This window comes from Amphibalanus amphitrite, unplaced genomic scaffold, assembly GCF_019059575.1.
Source record: "Amphibalanus amphitrite isolate SeventyFive unplaced genomic scaffold, NRLGWU_Aamphi_draft 000853F_arrow, whole genome shotgun sequence".
Classification (NCBI taxonomy): domain Eukaryota; kingdom Metazoa; phylum Arthropoda; class Thecostraca; order Balanomorpha; family Balanidae; genus Amphibalanus; species Amphibalanus amphitrite.
The window spans coordinates 300,513-320,497 of record NW_024882347.1 but is presented as its reverse complement, the minus strand read 5'-3'; the positions used below and the strand labels follow the sequence as shown (position 1 = coordinate 320,497).

Here is a 19,985-nt window from a genome sequence, read left to right as displayed (position 1 = left end):
CCGACCACCTCTCGCTGCCGTTCCCCACCTGCTCACCCGGGTCCCCACAGCCGCTGGCCGTGCTCGATGGAGCGTGTCGTATGCCGGTGCCGGGCTGGCCGGCGGCGCTGCGTCCCGTTACCTGTTAGCGGTCTGACCTCGAGCCGGTGTCTGGTGACCCCGTGATACACACCGGTCCTGGGGTCAGTAGGCTCGTGACGACTAATCACGTGACCACGGAATTGGTTCAAAGGTCAGTGGGTTCGTGACGGCTGACACCGTGACACAAAGAGGTCTTGGGGTCAGACGGTGTACCGTGATACGTGTTTACCGGTCCTGAGGTCAGACAACTTACTGTGATATCCATTTACCGGGCCTGAGGTCAGATGTTTAACCCGGCCGGGCCCGGGGGGTAATCCCAACCACCGCAGCCCGGGGGGGGCGTTTTTCGCCCCCCCTGTCTAACTCCGTAAATAAGGGAGCTACGGAAACAAAAGCGATACCAAACGAAAGGTCCTTACGAGACGATTCTAAAGCACCTAAAATTTTTGACCTCAGGTCAATTTTCAAGGTCAGAGGTCAAGGTCAAAGGCAAAAACCGGCACATGTGTAGTGATCTCAAAGTAAGCCTTCTAGAAGACGGCAGGCGGCATCAAACCGGCAAAATTGGGTGTCAAACGGAAGAAGAGAATCTGAGGATTCTGAAAATGTGCTCAAAGTGAAAGGTCAAGGTCAAGGTCACGCTCAAAATTGACCTCAAACTTGGCACTTTTTCGCACATCTTGCGTGCTAACCTCCAAGATGTCTTGGAATGTTTTGAGGCTTATCAGTTCCCTATTTGTGGTTCATCTTACGATACAAGGCTGCTCAAAGGTCAAGGTCACAGAAGAGTATCCTTGCTAGAGGCTATTTCACTAATTCAAGTTAGTAATAATAAATAAGACAATTTTGCCATCCGGAAGCTCTAAATGAAAACTTAGAGGAAAATAGATGCCAGATTCGTGATCAGCGGGTACAAATCTATCATAAACGACCTTTCATGTGTCAAGGTCAACCAAAGGTCATTCGAGGTCACATGAGGTCAACATAAAACTTGACCTTTTCCGAACAAAATATATATCATTCGACGCGGCTTGACAAGGCGAATGCAATGGTACCACTGCCGTAGCTCTAGGACCATTTTTGTCGAAGTTATTTGCGAAAAACTAAAACCACATTTCGGGGTCGTTGACCTGACCTCTGACCTCAGGTCACCAAAACTATTTTTCTATTTTTCTCTAGGTCAAACGCTATACAACCGTGCTCGTAATTTGTATTTATCTCTAAAACTCTATTTTTAGCAGCTATTTGAAGTTTGCGTCTGTGACGCCGAAGTTTGCCGTGCAGGGGTCTAGAAAAATGGACCTTGTGACGTCATCAAGGGGGCTAGGTCCAAATTTTTTACTTCAGAAGATGTCAAATTGATGGGAGAAAAGGTACTGAAAGTTTCGCTTTCCTATCCCTAAGCGTTCGGGAGCTATCGCAAATATTCGCCAGGGGGGGGCGAAAAACGCCCCCCCCCCGGGCCCGCGAGGGTTAACCATCGTGGTATGCATTTACCGGTCCTGAGGTCAGTGCGTTCGTGAGTGCTGACACCATGATACACACTACACAGAGATCCTGAGGTCGGCGGTCTGTGACAGCTAATCACGTGGCACACCGGTCCTGGGGTCAGTAGAACCCGTGACGGCTGGCCTATAGGTCACACCACCCCACACGGTGCATATGGCCGGGGAGCAGGCCGGTTGAACAGTGAACTTTGACAATCCCACTCGTAGTCTGGAACGAATCGGAAAAATCGAAATCAGATAACAGCTTCTTGCCTCTTTTCAGCTCATTTTTATAACTTAAATTCCTTGCCGTGACAATTTATAGCTTGACAATCTAACTATCTGCGTTGAGAGGCTGAAGCTAGGCAGCATAATCTGACATAAATCATTTGTCGATTTAATGTCGGTCCAACCAAAGGCATCTTCACCTGTAACCGACTGGTTTAATGCTATGTAACGGTTGTTTTTAATTATCAAACGACTAGAACCGCTAACGTTCCGCTCGCGTCTCAGCTAACCAGAAATGAAAATAGGGTGAAGGACAGTGACCTTCTTTAGTCACCCTCATGCATAGCACCCCCTTCATTTTCTTTCCATTGACTAGCTACATAAATATGCCGAGTACCGAGCTCAGTCGTGTACTACTACTGACCTCTGTTTCGACTCTAGCCAGCTCAAGCAGATAGATCCCTGATTTGACCCGACCTTCTCTCGATCTCCGCAGAGCCCGGGTCAGGCCTATTCGGGTCTGAGCCAGCACGTGGACTTTACCGCTCTGCCGGAGCCCGGTGACCGCTTCCTCCTGGAGACTGTGGTCGGAGAGGGCACCTACGGGGAGGTACACGCCGCCCGCGATCTTCACAGAAACGGTCAGTGACCTCCGGCAGATCGCGATAGAGGGGTGTTTGGGTCAGAGCAGCGGCAGTGAATGTTTATATTCTCTTATTTGTAGCGATTGGTCTGATTATGAGGTATTTATGAGTCAAAAGCTCGCAAATAAATAATTAATTTGTAGGTTAAATTACTACTACCGGAGCATGTCAGAATTCAGCGGAATCTTGCGTCGTCACCCTGTTGGTTCCGGTTCGATTATTTCGGCTGTTTTCAGAGGAAATCCCCAGTTATACTTGCCATTCCCTGCCCCACGGCAAGGTCTAAAGGCCGCCGTCCACTGTGCGGAACGCGTGCGGTCCGTACGGAATTTAACACAGAACCCTATGGGCGCATCCGGTCCGTACGGAAATCGTGTGCGCTCCGTCCGGACCGCATCCGAACGGCAATCAGCTGTTGATTTTCCGTCAGCTCTCCGCATGCGTTTCGGATGCGGTTGCTACGGAGACGGAAGAGTGATGTCCGACGCGTTGAACTTTTCTGAGGAAAACGCATCCGGAACGTCCGGAACAGACGTGGTTTGGGGCCGTATCGGAGGCAAACATTGTGAATTGTACGAAGAATTGGAACTCGATCATCATGAAGTAAGTAAAAATTATTTCCTTAGAATGGCAAGAGTATTCGCTGCTGGTTACTTGCAATATTTTATTTGGTAATAAGTGATAGGAAACATTTATTAGCTCTCCGCATCCGGACCGCATCCGGACCGGATGCGGCCAGCGTGCGGCGACATTCCGGACGGACTCCGGACGGAATTCCGTCGCAGTGGACGGCGGCCTTAATGATGTGACCTACATTGTGTCCATGCATCGCCATCACCCGCCGCTAACGACCATTAACAACACCTGCCGGCGGAGATGATTTAATTTTGGCTGTGATTTATAATGTTTTGCTTTCTCGTGTCCGGATACTATACGACCAGCCTTACAATCGTTGCCTTAAGTTGCCTGCTCTCCATCTTGACACACATGTGCGACTAAGGACAGTCCTCAAATGATAAATAAGCCCAAAACATATTAATCATAGCCCAAAGGTAAAAGTGCTTTGCTATTTTTTCCAACAATTATTGATGGGAATCTTTAGAGGAAGATATGAAGCTGTAAGGGCTGATGGTCGTACAGATACCTAATGGCAATGTTCACATGGGTGACAAGCAGTTGTGCATGTTTTCTGTCTTTTAAAGACGATGTAAGATTATCGAATCATAAATGTCAAACTGCGAGTTCCCATGCAAGACGTAACCATAACATAGCGGCACTGGTCGTACCTACTATTCACATGCGGATGGTTTACATTTCCCATCGTTTACTGCCTTCAATTAGTGTTCCTTTATTATGCGATTTATTTTCAATTTTTGATTTGTTCATACTGTGTTTTGCTTACAGGTCAATATGTTGCCATCAAAATCTTGGAGGACATCACGGACAACATCGAGGAGATCGAGGAGGAGTTTCTTGTGCTGCGGGACCTGTGCCGTCACCCCAACATCACCCAGTTCCATGGCATGTTCTTCAAGCCGGGCAAAAGCCGCGACCACGATCAGCTGTGGTTCGTCATGGAGGTAGGCTATCCGCTTTGTGGACTTATATTGATGTCTCTTTCGTTTGCTTTCTTCAGTAATATGAATGAATAACATTGATATTGCTCGGCGGCCGATGGAAACGAAAGACGGCATACAAATGGAAACACGCTGAGAGCGCGGAGAGTTTTCAGAGAATACCAAAGTCCGCTATTTCTGGCATTATGAGGCCTTACTTGTTGCCTGTCTATTGTCTTTTGTCTGCATGGCGTGAATTTTCACACATTTGTTGGTTCTTGGGCTACCGAGAAGTGTTTTATGGCACGATGCCTTGGTCCATGAGATCGTAGTGGTTCTGAGAATCTCGAGACCATGAGCCATGGTCATGAGACGGCACTGTAGCGGTCCCCGGGACCAAGAGACCGTACTGTGGTGGCGTCCGTGATCAGTGAACTGACCTACTGTGGTGCCAAGAAGAAGTCATGGTGTTTTCTCAGCGTATTCTGCGATAGAAAAGAAGCCAGTGGATCCTCTGAAAGCCAGTAGAGCCAGTGAAAAAGGAGCCAGTTGAGCCCCAGTCACAACAGGCAGATTTGGACAGAATCGGTTGTTGAAACGAATCCGACAATCGACATTCCGTAATTCGACAATCGATCCCCCCTCCGCCGTGCTGAGACCATGGAAACATAACCAGAGGCGGATCCTGAGGCGGTACCAGGTACGCCGGTGTCCGTGAGTGGCCGTTTGCGGCGCTAGTGGGCCCATCTGCCGCTCTGTAGGGCCGTCAGTGGCCGGTCCGACACCACCTGCTCCTCTGCCACGTCCGCCACGGCCGGCAGGAGGCAGGGGCGGTCACTAACCCGAGGTGGGAGGGAGGAGCCAGGTCTGCAGAGGACGTGCGTTTCTGCAGAAGAGGTGGACAGGTGGCCTGCGAGCTGCGGTCGTCGCAGCATCCAGCCCTATTAATGCAACAAAATGTAGGTCTGTAGATAAGAAATGTACATACGAGTACGTACGAGTGATCCTTTTCAGCCATAGACACCACACAATCAGTTATCGATAGGAACACCATCACACTATTATATTTTGTTCCTTTTCTCATATACCGTCTTTCCCAGCTTTCCCATTTCTTTCGAAGAACTCTTTAGTGACACCGAACCGAACCGTGGAGCCGTGTCAGCTTCAATGACGGCACCGTTCCGTCAGGAGTTATTCGAGGCCGGATCCATCACTGTCCTCTGCGTCCCGTGGGAGCCGACACTGGAGTACATGGTCACGGATTCAGGACAGATGGAGCGGTCCAACAGTCACGGAAGACAGATCGCTCGGACAGCGGCAGCGAATGGGAGCCGCCGGTCCAGCCATCAATTAAGGAGCCTTTCTTTGGGGAATTCCAAGTCGCACTCGGACCAGCGTTTGTCGTCTGGGAACTAGAAACGAAGGTGTTACGAAATTATAGAACGTTGGTTGGTATACATACACGCATTTTCACGCATTTACGGGACAAACGTAGGATCGCTTTTTGGTACTACATAAATGCATAATTTTCTTTTATATCGCAATTCAAGATTAAAAAAGTAGAGCGGAAACCTGCACTCCCATGGTCTTCCATTGATTTCTCATAATTTCACTAAAATTCCACATCGGATTGGAATGTAGCCAGATGCCAAGGTCACAACCAGCTGCCGCGGAATTCCTGCATGGCTCTCTGCACCACAGTCGATCCCCGGCAATCCGGCAGAGGCACTTCCGGGCCGGCTGCAGCAGCTCGTGAAATCCGAACTGAGTGCGGCGCGCATTGGTGCAGTATCTATGGCAAATGTGACGCAGAATCCGAGCTGAGTGCAGCGCACACTGGCGCAGTGTGGCAGACGCGGCGCGGCGATGCGCCGCCGACCGAGATCCCGCTGCCGCCGCTCGCGGTGCCCTCAATGGACCATTGTGGCCGCGTGTCGACTCGTCCCGCCCGCCAGCCTCCTGTCTCGGTGTCAGCGGTCTGTTCCACCCCAGCGGGTCGTACCGCGTCATCCCGGCACCACCGGGTCAGTAGAGACACGACCCCGCCCGTGACCGAGCCACCCCGGAGCGGCCGTGAAGCGCCTCGTGACGCGGCCGTGACTCCGCTCGTGACGCCGCTGGCGTAGGGCGTGATTTTTGTGTCACGCTCTCGAGTATTTCGTGATTTTTGCGCCACGGCCGAGAGGGGATTATCTACCGCTCACACACCTAACGAGGCTCTGCAGACTGCTCTGACAGGCACATTTCCCACGCCAGTGTCATCCTTCAAGCTGCAAAATTCTGCTAAAGCACGAAGCAACAACCATTCCTTCTGCATAACTCATCAGAGACACGGGGCGCTCCGAGGAGCTGTCCGGCGTGTCTATTCCTCTGTTCCTCCGGTACGGAGAGCTCCACTATTGCCGCCGGCTACGGAAGGAACTGCTGCTGGAACAGCCGGTGTGCTCTGCCCACCATCTGGCGGCCCTGTGCGGAGCGCCGGCCGACCACAGCAGCGCGCTGACCACCCACCCGGGAAAGTGAACTGGTGCGCCGACTGGGCGGGATGCCCGAGCGCGCGGCACGCCCAATGACGCTCGATTAATGTGCGGCATCCGGAGGGAGGGGGGGGGGGGCGAACGACTGCCAGCTATGTCACACACAGTGGCGAAGCTGATACGCCACAGTCATCCACTTTACGCACGTGACGCGGAAGCGATGGATCCTACTTGTTCCTGGGTATTTACTACACCAGAGGCCCGGAGCGACGTAGTTTCCAGTAATTGAGCGACCCGACGTGCCTCAAACATATGACGGCGTGTAGTAACGCAACAGAGTCGGCAAATACGAGTGTGGCTACTGGCTGCGGTGTCGAAACAGCTAATTTGAGCTCGATTCATGAAAAAGAGAACGTTAACGTGCGTCTATGTAAATAGTTTCGATCGACATATCACCCAGATGCCGGACTTGTGTAAAGGTAAATGGTGGTCTGTTCTGTTATAGGTATATAGTTGGAGATGTCAATGAACATCGCATAAACACTATTCTAAATATACCCATGTAGTCGATAGTTGCGATAGTCGATAGTTGATTTTGAGTTGCATCTCATGAACTGAATTACTTTAAAACGTTATTGTGAAGGTGAAGTACTTAAATGATGTGTTTGTGAAATTGGTAACTTGCGCGCTTGTATTTTGTTGAAACATTTGCAAGGACGGATACAGAAAGTGAGGTATTTGTATCCATTGATCTATTCAGCGCGGGTCTCAGCGCCTTCTTTGTGCCGGCGCGGCTCGTCGCCCTCGTCACGCGTCACGCGTCACCGGACAGGGTCGTGACGGACGGCCGCCGACAGGGTCGGCAAATGGGGAGGTAGAGGGGCGGAGGAAGGTAGAGGCCGGGGTGAGGCCGCGGAGACAGGGTCAGTGCGAACAGGGTCAGAGGGGTGGCGGAGGGTAGAGGGTGGAAGAGGTCAGAGTGGTGGAGGAGATAGAGGGGTTGAGGAGGGTGGAGATCGGGGTTATTACAGGCTGGGTAAGAGAGGCAGAAGGTGGAAAGCGGACCGAGAGCTGGAGAAAAACAGAGTTCTGGAGGAGAATATAAAGAGATGAATGAAGGTAGAGGCCAGGTGGAACGGGCAGTGGACAGGGTCAGATACAGAGTGACAGAGGACAGGACAGAGGCCGGACAGGCGGCAGTGGGTCGCGGAGCGCCACCGTCACGGTCCGCCGCCGCGTCACGAATTGTGCGCGCTGCCGTGACGCTGCAGCGTGACGAGCACTTCCTGCAGCAACTGCGACAACAATGTCAGCATCGTGTGTGTGCATATGGCTGCAGTAAAGGATGCGATCTGTGAATGAGCAATTTGGATCATGAACTCGGCTGAATGCTTTGTATCGTGGCCTTGGTCTATAGGCTTCGTAATTGACAACCCATTTATGCTATCGGCCGTCCGATATAATGATGCCTACATGAGCAATTATATGTGGCACGTAAAGTAAAAATTGAGGTCCCATCTCCGGTGGCACTGTCTAGTCTCCTTTAATTCACTCGTTCACTTCCTTTTGGTAATTTGTCAATGCTGTATCGATGTTTGAACTTCCTGTGAAGTGAATTTCCCCTTCATTCCCCATTTGTGGACCAGGAGTCCGTAAATACAGCATCTCTCTCTCTCTCTCTCTCTCTCTCTCTCTCTCTCTCTCTCTCTCTCTCTCTCTCTCTCTCTCTCTCTCTCTCTCTCTCTCTCTCTCTTCCTCACTTCCTTTCCTGGGTGTGGCTTACACCTTTGTCTCAGTTGCAGATAGAAGCAAGCTGGCACCATTTCCGTGGGCTTCGCCCTAAACACCCGTGGCAATCGAGTTTCGCTATCTCCTCGTGTCACTTCAATTTTGTTTATTTGAAGTGCCAGAGGTGAAACTGACACGGGCGTTGTTTGCTGTGTCCGCACTGCCATTCAATAAACTCTGTTTGGTGGGCGACGTCCAGATGAAAGCTCTTCAAGATCGACCAAGCGATACCGAAGCGGTTCATATGCACCTTTATGTGGCGTGAAAAGTCGAGCTCCAGCCGCGGCGTTTATAAGACGCCCGTTTTCAAAAGTGAGCCCGGGCCGGTTTTTGCCTCGCTCCTGACGCTGCCGCTGCTTTCCCACTCTCCGTCGGCACCACTCGCCGTGAAAGTTACCACTCCATTTTACTGAGACAATGACTGCCACCACCAATTAGTGCATTAATACGGCTACTCCACTGTAAACTGTTTTTGTTTGCATTTGTTAGTGTATTTTCACTCGGGCGTTCCCTTTCTGCGCTGTTGTACTGAGACATGACACTCGACGACAGAGTTTTTTCCAAGTCTTTGGTTGGTATACATCGGCGCCATTTAATATAGGATAACACAAAAAGTAAATTTGACGCCATTTTTGAAGTAGTGACAATGGTGGCACCACTTCAGAGGCCTCTTGCACCAAAATCCTCTTGCACCAATGCTTGGATTATTTTGCATTGTATACCCAGTCCAAGTCTCAAATGTAGCAATTTGCGTGCAAAATTTAGCAAGCACATGTAGGAGTTATGTATTGGGCTATTGGAAACAAATTTACCACCGTTAGATTAGCTTATTCTGAAATCGGTTTTTTCGATTTTACCCAGCTACCCAGTTTACCCAGTTTAGTGCAAGAGGCCCCAGGTTGATTGTCAATAGACGGTTATGCCAAGACACCCGAGCTCACCGCTTCCGTAACGTTTATTGCCTCCATAAATCTAAATTGATATTTACCGTGACTCCATTGTAGAATCGGGATAGAAATAAGGACGTTTAACAAGTTATATATGAAATAAACTATAAAATGTCATGACCGAATTCCATAAACTGACCAGAATAGTTACAATCTCGAAAAGTTTGCACTTCGGAACCTAACACCTTGTCAGCCGTCCCACAATTCACTCAGTTTCCCCTGCACATTAGGCTGACATCTCCGGCGTGTTGCGTCCTCAGCTGTGTGACGGTGGCTCCGTCACCGACTTGGTCCAGTGGCTGGCCAAGGGAGGGAGCACCCTGACCGAGATGCAGATCGCCTACATCCTGAAGGAGACCATCAAGGTGAGAAGTGGTCAGCTCTCTGTGTCTCTGTCTCTGTCTCTGTCTCTGTCAATGTCCCTGTGCCTCTCTGTGTCTGTGTCTGTCTCTGTTTCTGTCTCCGTCAGTGTCTCCTTCAGTGTCTCTCTTCTCCCTGCCTCTGTTTATTTGTCTTTCTTTGTCCATATCTCTTCTCTTCTCTCCCTCTCTCTCTCTTTCTTTCTCTCTTTCTCTCTCTCTCCCCCTCTCTCTCTCTTTCTCTCTCTCTCTCTCTCTCTCTCTCTCTCTCTCTCTCTCTCTCTCTCTCTCTCTCTCTCTCTCTCTCTCTCTCTCTCTCTCTCTCCCATGTCTCGACACGGCTCTCGGTGGGCGGACACATCGTCTTCACTGGGTCGACACGCTCTGTCGACCACCCGTCAAAACGCTCGGCACCTACACCAAACAGTGCATGAGCTCAATTAGGTGACGGTGTCTGCAGGGACGCAGCCCGTGACGGCCAGACGGCGGCCCAAAGAGACGGTGCCGAGTTATGTCTACGTGAGGTGACTGTGTGCCCATCTGAGAACTGGGCGGAGGTCCCATTATACTGTTACGCCTGTCGCGGTAGTGTGGATTCGTCGTTGTCACGTTGGGGAGTGTCGCTACCGCTAGAAAGTTGCCAGTTTCGTGTGGATGATTTTCACGAATGACGCTAAGCTGAATTAACGTGCCCTGAACACGCCATCAAAAAAAGCTTTCAGCTTCAGTGATTGAACCCCGGCCTCATCTGGCCTAACTAGCGAACTCACATTGGAACCGGTTTTAACGAGACATCTCCATCGGATACTGTCAGAAATTTTCATCGAAGCCACTCTCTCTCTTTGCCTAGAGACTTATTGAGTTCATCGTCCTGGATGGGATGATAAATATCTCATTTCGGGAGAGATCGACATGCCTATTGTGTCCCTTTGTCCGCCGCCGATCCTGTCGTTAGTTATTAGTGGACAGCGTGGTCTTCAGCAGAGCACATGATATTGCTTGACGTCGGTTTGTTTGCTACACATGACTATATCAAAAGCCTCTAGCTTATCTCGGGCATTGCTGCTATGCTTAGTAATAGTATCTGCATTATTTTCAATGCATTTCTTTGGTATAATTTTGGCATCCTTAGTCACATCACAGTCACGATTCAACTCTTAATTAAAGGTAGTGTGCCACCTTTGAAAGATTTCCCATTTTATTTTTCCTATATATGGATAAGAAGCTTCTGTTTTTATCTAATATCGCAAAAAAAAATCAAAAATGGGCCTGGAATAGTGCCTTTTTCGCCTAAAAGTTTATCGGTTTTTCGATATGTATAACAATTGTAGTGGGCTGACCTGTAAACAGGCGTCGGCAACAATCGCGAATGCGGCGCACATGTGACAATAAGCAAAGGTCATTATAGAGTTACGACGTACGGGAATGAGTTATCAGCTGTCTAATCGTAGACAACACAATTAAACTGTCGAGCCTTAAACTGTAAGCCTGTATTGGTATTGTTTCTTTTATTTGGCTGTCGAACATTATTTATGGTTTGAAATATGATTTTATGTAAAATAATTGATATGAAAAAGCCGTCTCTTAAGTTATGACCCGATTTCACCACACGCAAGTGGCAGAAATGACAATGATCAGCTGACGCATTTTTCTTGGCCGAAGTCAGAGCGCGCGGCCCGACGCACCACCACCGCACCACAAAGTATGAGCAGAAGCCGCGCCCAAAGCCAGGGCCCCGGTAACGTGAGGTAGCCGAGTCGGGGCAGCGTGCGCTGACCCAAGCCGGGGCTGCAGCTTTGGGCGCGGTCTACCGCATCCCCGCGGGCAGCCCCGGGCTATCACATGACACCGGGAGGACGCGCGGCCCCGGCTTGGGTCAGCACACGCTGCCCCGACTCGGCTACCTCACGTTACCGGGGCCCTGGCTTTGGGCGCGGTCTACCGCACCACCTAACAGGCGTGTTCGAAACCGCAGGAGATGATGATGAACGGGTTTATCGAAACTTGATTGGATGAGCATATCGGTAATAGCGATTTCAGTGTGTGCATTTATTGTTCATAGTGATGTGAAATGTGGTTGGGGTACGACCGACAACCCGTCGGGGCGAATTTCGCACTGGGGTACTCAAAATTTGAAGAATTTAAGACGTTTCCATGAGTTTTGAAGGTATGGATAAGTTCTAAAAATCCGGTTCTCCTTATCTGGGCCATTAACTCCATACGGTCCAGGAAAGCTGGCACACTACCTTTAAATGAATAATACCTACCTATAACGCCTATAGCAATGTATGCTTTTCCTATTCAGTAAACAACATCACAATCTAATCTTTACCTGACTGGTATACCCAAATTCAGCAATTGGAATTTGGAAGCCATACTAACTAGCAGGTATTCGCAACGACACCGTATGCACCATTTACATCACCGCTGTCTCCCTTCAGGCCCTGGTTCACCTACACCAGAATCACTGCATGCATCGGGACGTCAAAGGTCACAACATCCTGCTGACCGGCGAGGGCAACGTCAAGGTGGTCGACTTCGGCGTCTCCTCGCACCTGGCTGCCACCCTCGGCAGGAGGAACACCTCTGTCGGCACGCCCTACTGGATGGCGCCGGAGGTAAGGGGCTCAGGACGGATGGTACTGGAGTGACCGATATGTAAGAGGTTCAATGAGATGCCTGAAGTGAGGGCGCCCGTTACCGACTATGACCGGGGAAATATATGAGCAGAGTAAATGCATGTTAAAACGGAATACAATGGTGAGCGAATAAGAAAATCCCTTCCTGATCCGCATTTACTTGCTCATATATTCGGGGCAACTGTTAGTGCTAAATCGTCAGTGCTTCCTTGTTGTCATGCCTCCCCGGGGCTCTTTAGAAAGGAGGTGCAAACCGGCCGAGTGCGACGATATGAGACGAAATAGACGCGATAGCACACAAATGTTTATTCACCCGTGCGCCTCTAACCCCGTTCTTTGTCCGTTCCCTGCCAGGTAATCGCCTGTGAGCAGCAGTACGACTACAGCTACGACGTTCGCTGTGACGTCTGGTCGCTGGGAATTACCGCCATCGAGCTGGCCGACTCCGAGCCTCCGCTGGCCGACATGCACCCCATGCGAGCTCTGTTCCAGGTCAGTCGGGCGCCGCCGGATAAGGTAATTTGGCGAAACTAACTCGAATGACAAGTCAAGTGATTTGATGCGTTACTGTTAGAGATGTCATGGTGAGAAGCCCTAATTCTTGCATATTGTACCACGCGATGCGCTCCATTCTCATGAATAAACATTGAGGTAGGTATCTCCGGTGTAGGAGCTTGCCTTGTCATGTCACAGTGCCACTGATTAAGGAGGTTTCCCGACTCATCTCCCTCCCGTTCTCCCGTATCTCTATGAATTGGCAGATCCCAAGGAACCCACCTCCGTCTCTGAAGAGGCCGGCCGACTGGAGCGCAGCCTTCAACGACTTCATCAGTCGGTGCCTAATCAAAGACTTTGAGAAGAGGCCGTTCATGAGTCAACTGCTGGATCATGCACTCCTGAGGAACGTGCCAAGTCGGATTGACACCGTGAGTTTGACGAATGTCGTGGAGGTACCTACCACATATACTCGAGCTTCCATGTTTATCTACAACACGATAAAGGATCTACCGTTTCGTCTTGCTGAATGATCGGTTCGTTTCTGTGTCCGGCAGATTCGCGGTTCGATCCGCAGTCTGCTCGTCGCCCGGCGTCAGACGGGTGGCGGAGGGACCGGCACCGTGCGCCGGCCGCACCCCACCACCAAACAGGGCCGCCTGAAGACCGGCCGCAAGTCCAAGCTGGCGCCCATGTTCGTGGACGACCTGGCCTCGCTGGAGCGGCTGACGGAGGAGGTGATCGTGACCCAGCTGCAGCAGCGCTACAGGGCCGGCCAGATCTACACCTACATCGGCGACATCCTGATCGCCGTCAACCCATTCAGCGATGTCAACATCTACGGAGAAAAGGTGCGGTCGCTGTGCTGCGAGGAACTGACAATGTTCATCTGATAGAACACCATGGTTATGAGAGTAAGCGGGGAGATGACTTGATTGTCCGGTGACTGACAAGTCTCGATAGGCTAAAACTACATAAATTGTCTCGCTCGTCTCGATGTTAGCTCACAATACCACGCCTTTCATCACTCAGCATTAAAATTCCGGGTCGGATGTGTGTCGCATTTAGATCGCAATCCCGTGACATTTCATCCTATGTCGGCTCGGCTTTTCTGCCCTAAATCTACCACCGGTGTTATTATGCGCGTTACCCTTAGCGTGACGGCCACTCTGCGAGCGTCACACAGATATACCGGTAAAAATGGACAGCCCATCCCGCTTCCAACAATGCCGCGTGCGGCGTACCGTGACGTGCCGGGTGAAACTGACCTTGGGCCGTGCTCCCGTGTCACAGGAGCAGCGGCTGTACCGCAGCCTTCGGAAGGCGGATGGGCCGCCGCACATTTACGGTGTGGCCGACGCTGCCTACCACGCCATGCTGCATCAGAGGTCAGAAACACTGGTGGATGTTGTTAGAAACACTGAGGTCATGACTATGTCCACAGCCTACCTCTCTGTGTTGTAGCCTATATCTCTATCTATCTGCAACTCTCTCTGAAGTGTTAAGCCGCCGCTCTTTGTAGTTTGGCTGATTATGTTGAACGGTGATCTCGTGAAGCGCTAGAGGTGCTTGCTTTGGATGAGACGGTGCAGTGCCTCCATCAATCATGTCTTGATAGGTGCAACAATGGCAGCGACTGATGCCCGATGGACCTAGATCTCTCTCCTAATGTCCCTTTTCTCATCTCTCTCCAGACAGCACCAGTGCGTGGTAATCTCCGGGGAGAGTGGCGCAGGCAAGACCGAGTCTGCCAACCACCTCCTCCGCCAACTGGTCTCACTAGGCCAGGCCGGAGGACGTGGCATCGAGCAACGTATCCTAGCCGCCAACCCGGTGATGGAGGCATTCGGCAACGCCGCCACCGGCATCAACAGCAACTCGTCCCGCTTCGGCAAGTTCCTGGAGGTGACGTTCGGCACAGGCGGAAGGGTGTCCGGAGCCAGGGTCTCTGTGTACCTGCTGGAACAGAGCCGGGTCGTCCGACAGGCCAGGTGAGCCAGGAGGCCAGGTGCGCATCCTCACATCATTCGATACTGATAGTGGCAAGTTGTATATTGGATCGACGATGGAGAAGTAGTCGATAAATTAAATTTTCGTTTGTTTCTTCGCTGTATTTAAATACTGAGTGCGATTTCAAGTGTGGTACGATGCTAACGCCTTTGCCACTTACAAATATGCCTTACAAATAGGTAAGTAGGTATATATAAAACTGCCAACGTCCACCACACAAGCCTTCGATTCACCATCACTGCCTTTCTTTTCAGCGGCGAGCGGAACTTTCACATCTTCTACTACCTGTACGACACTCTTCAGGCAGAGGGTCGCCTCAGGGAGTTTCGGCTGGACCCGCAAGGACGCAACGCCCACCGCTACATCAGCAACAATGTCAGCAACAACAGAGCGGCATCGGTAAGGCCTTGGTGCTTGACATTCGTGGCTTTTCCTCTATGTCTTGCAAGGTCTTACATCGCTGTTTTTCTTTCTAAAGCACTTCAGGTCTATCCTCCCCCTCATCTCCAACCAACATGTCCGTCTTTTTTTCAGCGGAATGTACAGACGATGGCGGTGATTCGTCAGAGTCTGACGATGCTCGGGTTCGGGGCTGACCAGTTCCACTGTCTCTGCCGACTGCTGGCGGCCGTCATCCACCTGGGGGACATCTCCTTCAGCTCCACTGACGACAGCCACAACAACACAGAGAAGGTGGCCGTCAGCAACAAGGAAAAACTCAACGACGGTGAGGAGAAACACGCTACAAGGCGATCTTAGGCTGTAGGAATCTCAAATGCCCTTGACTTTGAACCTCGAAAGACATCTTCCGAGCGTGATAAGGTGTTGGAGTTGGCTCATGAGCCAGATATGTTCTAAATGGACTGGATATGATAACGTGAGATGAAAACAAAATTCACTTCTGACACTGAGTGTCTCACGCAGTGGCGCATCTGCTGGGCCTGGACCGGGAGGAGCTGGAGGAAGTGCTCACCCTGAACTCGGTGGTGACACGCGGAGAGAGCATTCTGAGGAACAACAGCCACGAGGAGGCGGTCACCACGCGGGACGCCATGGCCAAGGCACTCTACGGCAGGCTCTTCGACTGGATCGTCAACCAGATCAACCGGCTGCTGGCCCGATCCGGAGCTGTCAGGTAATTTGGAAATGCGTTTTATGCTTTCCGTTGTAGCTTTGATTTATATTGGTCTGTACAGAGCAGGATTCATGGTCTTCAATTGCTACCGTATCGGTGTTCCGAGACGTTCGTAGTATAAGCCGCCCATATCCCTTTTCAGAGGAGATCCGTTGGCCGTTGGACTGCTGGATATTTTCGGATTCGAAAACCTCACCAACAACTCGTTCGAGCAGCTCTGCATCAACATTGCAAACGAGCAGCTGCAGTACTACTTCAACCAGCACATCTTCTCCTGGGAGCAGATGGTGAGCCTCAGTGATATCATTCATGAAATCTTTGCTCTATAAGTTGCGCAATGCGCCTGCCATGAAGGTTCTGGCGCTGATAACTTATAAAACGCTTCATACTTTTCTTTTGAGAAACATACACGGAGACACCGTAGTCCTCATCTGTTGTCATCGGTATTCCGTTGTCACCTTTCCTCCAGGAGTACCAGTCGGAAGGGGTGATGGTGGACCCGGTCATCTTCACCGACAACCGGCCCGTGCTCGACATGTTCCTGGCCAAGCCGCTGGGCCTGCTGGCACTCCTGGATGAGGAGAGCCGCTTCCCGCAGGCCAGCGACAGGACACTTGTCGGTGAGCAGCGATCCAATGCCGTAGCTGCTGTGACATTTAAATTAATTACCATTAGTTTGTTTGGTCCCAGTTAACGTGAAGCTCTCGTGCACGTGAGTTACCGAGATGGTCAGTTTATTTTAGTTTAAACACGAGCAGAATGTGGAACTACGAGGGAAAGCTACGAACACATGTGGAGTGGACTGTGGAACATAGCTGTTCTGGCATCAGAAAGCCGTGTTTGTGACTGCAAGGTAGCTACTATTAGTTCGAGTCAATAACACAAGACACGGCCAAAGGGAACTGCTTTGAACTCTGTGTTACCTTTCACTGCAATCTGGGGTCACTCATGCATGCAGTTCACCCACTTTCGACTGACCCCGGCATCTCGCCACCTTTCAGAGAAGTTCCACAACAACATCCGCTCACCGCACTACGTCCGGCCGAAGAGCGACGCGCTGAGTTTCGAGATCCGCCACTTTGCCGGGAAGGTGCAGTACAGCTGCGGCGAGTTCCTGTCCAAGAACCGCAACTTCCTACCACCTGAAGTCATCCAGGTGTTTCGCCAGAGCTCCCTGGAGGTAAGTGGCCTCACTTGCGGTCGGAAGTAAATTTGACATTAATCGACCCATGCTGGGAATGGTGGGAACGTCGTGATGTGACCAATGTGCCGAGAACGATTAGTTCACGTTATTTCGCCACAAATGGTTGCTCAGTGAAGGGAAGCATGCGTTGAGTCATGTAAGCAAATTAGTGGTACTAGAGGCATGTGTTTGGCTTCGATGGTTTGTGCGGTTTTCCTCAACTTCACTGGGATTAAAAAGCATATGACGAAGAAATTCACGGTATTAATAACCATAACGCTATTTATGTGTATCGTTGTCCGTTTCTCTTGCCTCTCTCTCTCCCTCTCTCTCTCTCTCTCTCTCCCTCCCTCTCCCTCTCTCTCTCTCTCTCTCTCTCTCTCTCTCTGTCTCCCACTCTCCCATCTCTCACTTTCCTCCACTCTCTCTTTTTCTCTCCCACGACCTTCCCTCCCCTCTCCTTCCACCTCTCCTTCTCTCACCTCTCCCTCTCCCTCCACAGGTGGTGAGGACTCTGTTCCAGTCACCCCTCACCAGGACCGGTAACCTCTACACGGAGAGCGTCAGTCCCTCGGCTCCCGCGGTGATCGGGGCCTCTCCTCGCGTCCCGGCCGGGTGGTCGGCCAGCAGCGGTGCCGAACTCTGTCGGGACTTCCTTGGAAAGGTCGGTGTCGAGTCATGAGGCTTGTGAAATTCTGGGAAGGAAAATTCAGGAAAAGAACTGGAAGACAATTATCGGGTTAGCACTTGGTTAGAGATCATTGACCTTGCGGGAAGGAAGAGTGGGAAAGAAGCTGACATACCATCGGGTCAACTCTTGGTCAACCTTGCCTTACGGGTGAGAAAGTGTGAACGAAATGGCCCACCGTGACCGATGTGACCTCCGTGGGTCAAACGAACACGGATAATGTGAGAAAGGCACAGCAAAGGATGGCACATTCGCGTCATATGCACTGTTCTGCCCACACAATCAGCACCTTTCCCGATACTTATTACCACGCCCTTCTGTCCGCAGACCCACTCTGGCAGTGTTGTGTTCGGGCTGGCCTCCCAGACCAAGGCGCAGCAGACGGTGGCCACCTACTTCAGGTTCTCACTGATGGAGCTGCTACAGAACATGGTGAACGGAGCGCCGCACTTTGTGCGCTGCATCAAACCCAACGACAGCAGGAGGCCCAACAGCTTCGACGTCGAAAAGGTAAGGAAACGGAAGAACCAAACAGCTCTTAGGTCGAAAGGGTTGGACAATTATATACGGCAAATAACCTCGGCGTCGAAAATACTAGAGAAGTGCGGATATGCAGTCAGACATGGTCACGGAAGACGGACACGGCTTATTAGCAAATAAAAGGGCACGCACGATAGGCGCTTACCGATTCTACTTTTTGCCAACAGGCGCGGCGGCAGCTGCGGTATGCAGGAGTTCTGGAGACAGTGAGGATACGACAAAACGGCTTCTTCCATCGGATACCGTTTGAGGAGTTTCTGAACAGGTGAGATGAAGTACAACAACTGCTTCTATCTCATTATCTTAAAAATGATTCGGCCAATGCCTCTCACGGAGTTGTTTGTAATACCTAATACATTCGGTACGACAGTAAGATAAATGCAACCATGATGCTGGATGTTATCGTGAATTTGGATTGTACTGAATAAATGCAGGATCTGTGTCGATAATCGATACCCGGCCCGCGCAGGTACGACTTTCTGGCGCTGGGATACACCGGTGACCGTCCTAGCGGAGCGGTCGGCTGTCGGCTTCTGCTCGATAAACTCGGTCTGGACGGCTGGGCCGTCGGCCGCACCAAGGTCTTCCTCAAGTATTACCACGTCGAGCTGCTCACCAAACTGCACGATCGACAGGTCAGAGGATAAATGTCACATTTCGTCGTGATATCCCATTCTACACTTTGTCCGATTTTCTTAGGATGCAGCTCAGAATATGCTGAGTGTCTCTGTTTATTACGGCTGAGTCGGACATCATCTGACCACGTTGGCTGTTCCGGCAGGTGGCGCGCATTATCAAAGTACAGGCATGCGTCCGACGGTGGCTGGTGCGGCGCCACCTGCGCCACCATCGTCGACAGACGCAGAGTGCCGTCACCCTGCAGCGCTGCATTCGCCGCTGGCTCAGCAGGAGACGACAGAGGCAGCAGCAGCTGGAGCAGCAGAGGCGGGAGCAGGAGCGGCTGGAGCAGCAGCAGCTGAAGCAGCAGCAGCTAGAACAACAGCAGCAACAGCAGCGACAGCAACAACTGGAGAAACAACGGCAGCAGCAGCAACGGCAAGGGAACAAGGGTAACTGATGGTGATATGTTCTTGTGATGGGCTAGCGTCTATTTATGTTGTAAGACTCGTTGGGCTTTAGGAACTGATTCGAATTGCATACATATCAGGCATTTGCTGCCACTAGATCGTTTTCCTGTCACCGATCCGTGCGATACCTACACAGAAGTTCTTCGGTATGCACTGAGTGCTTACAACTTTTCGATAGAAATCCAAGATGGAACTATTGCCGCTAGATGTCACTAGTATACGATGCCTGCAGGTATACTGTCCCGCAATGCATGAACTGAAAGCATGCTTATATGAATAACGGAGTGAAGTTGAGTTAAGGGGAATGAAGTTATATCCCGATCTTGCAATTTAGATTAACTATTCTAAAAAACTGGGACACATGTTTTTACCCTGATTCTTTTCAAATCTATTGTTATTCCGTCATCTGGTCGGGCTGCATTGGTCTCCCGCCACCAGCATGTGCGTTTTGGTATGCCGTAAGTGCCGGTATTTTCCTTTTAAGCCGTAATCTAACTAGTAAAACGATCGCATTTTACCCTTAAGAAGCAAGCATCTTGTATGTATAAACATATTGCCTATGGATGAACCCGCGCCCCGTAGGGGGGGGGGGGGGGCCGAAACTGCCCCTCCCTGTCCTTTTCCGTCGATATCTCCTAAA

General features: G+C 50.9%; 1 protein-coding gene across 1 annotated transcript; it reads left to right on the top strand.

Moving 5' to 3' along the window:
- Positions 1 to 2,292: 2,292 nt before the first annotated feature.
- On the top strand, positions 2,293 to 19,335 carry LOC122367146 (myosin-IIIa-like; the record flags this gene model as incomplete). Its single annotated transcript, XM_043339981.1, has 20 exons — positions 2,293 to 2,437; positions 3,845 to 4,020; positions 9,469 to 9,573; positions 12,009 to 12,185; positions 12,561 to 12,698; positions 12,968 to 13,132; positions 13,259 to 13,552; positions 13,995 to 14,089; positions 14,396 to 14,692; positions 14,966 to 15,110; positions 15,246 to 15,438; positions 15,636 to 15,846; positions 15,989 to 16,133; positions 16,316 to 16,466; positions 16,848 to 17,026; positions 17,532 to 17,693; positions 18,045 to 18,227; positions 18,425 to 18,522; positions 18,727 to 18,892; positions 19,039 to 19,335. Coding segments are annotated over 20 exons (3,522 nt in total), but the record flags the coding sequence as incomplete, so codon positions are not given.
- Positions 19,336 to 19,985: the final 650 nt, after the last annotated feature.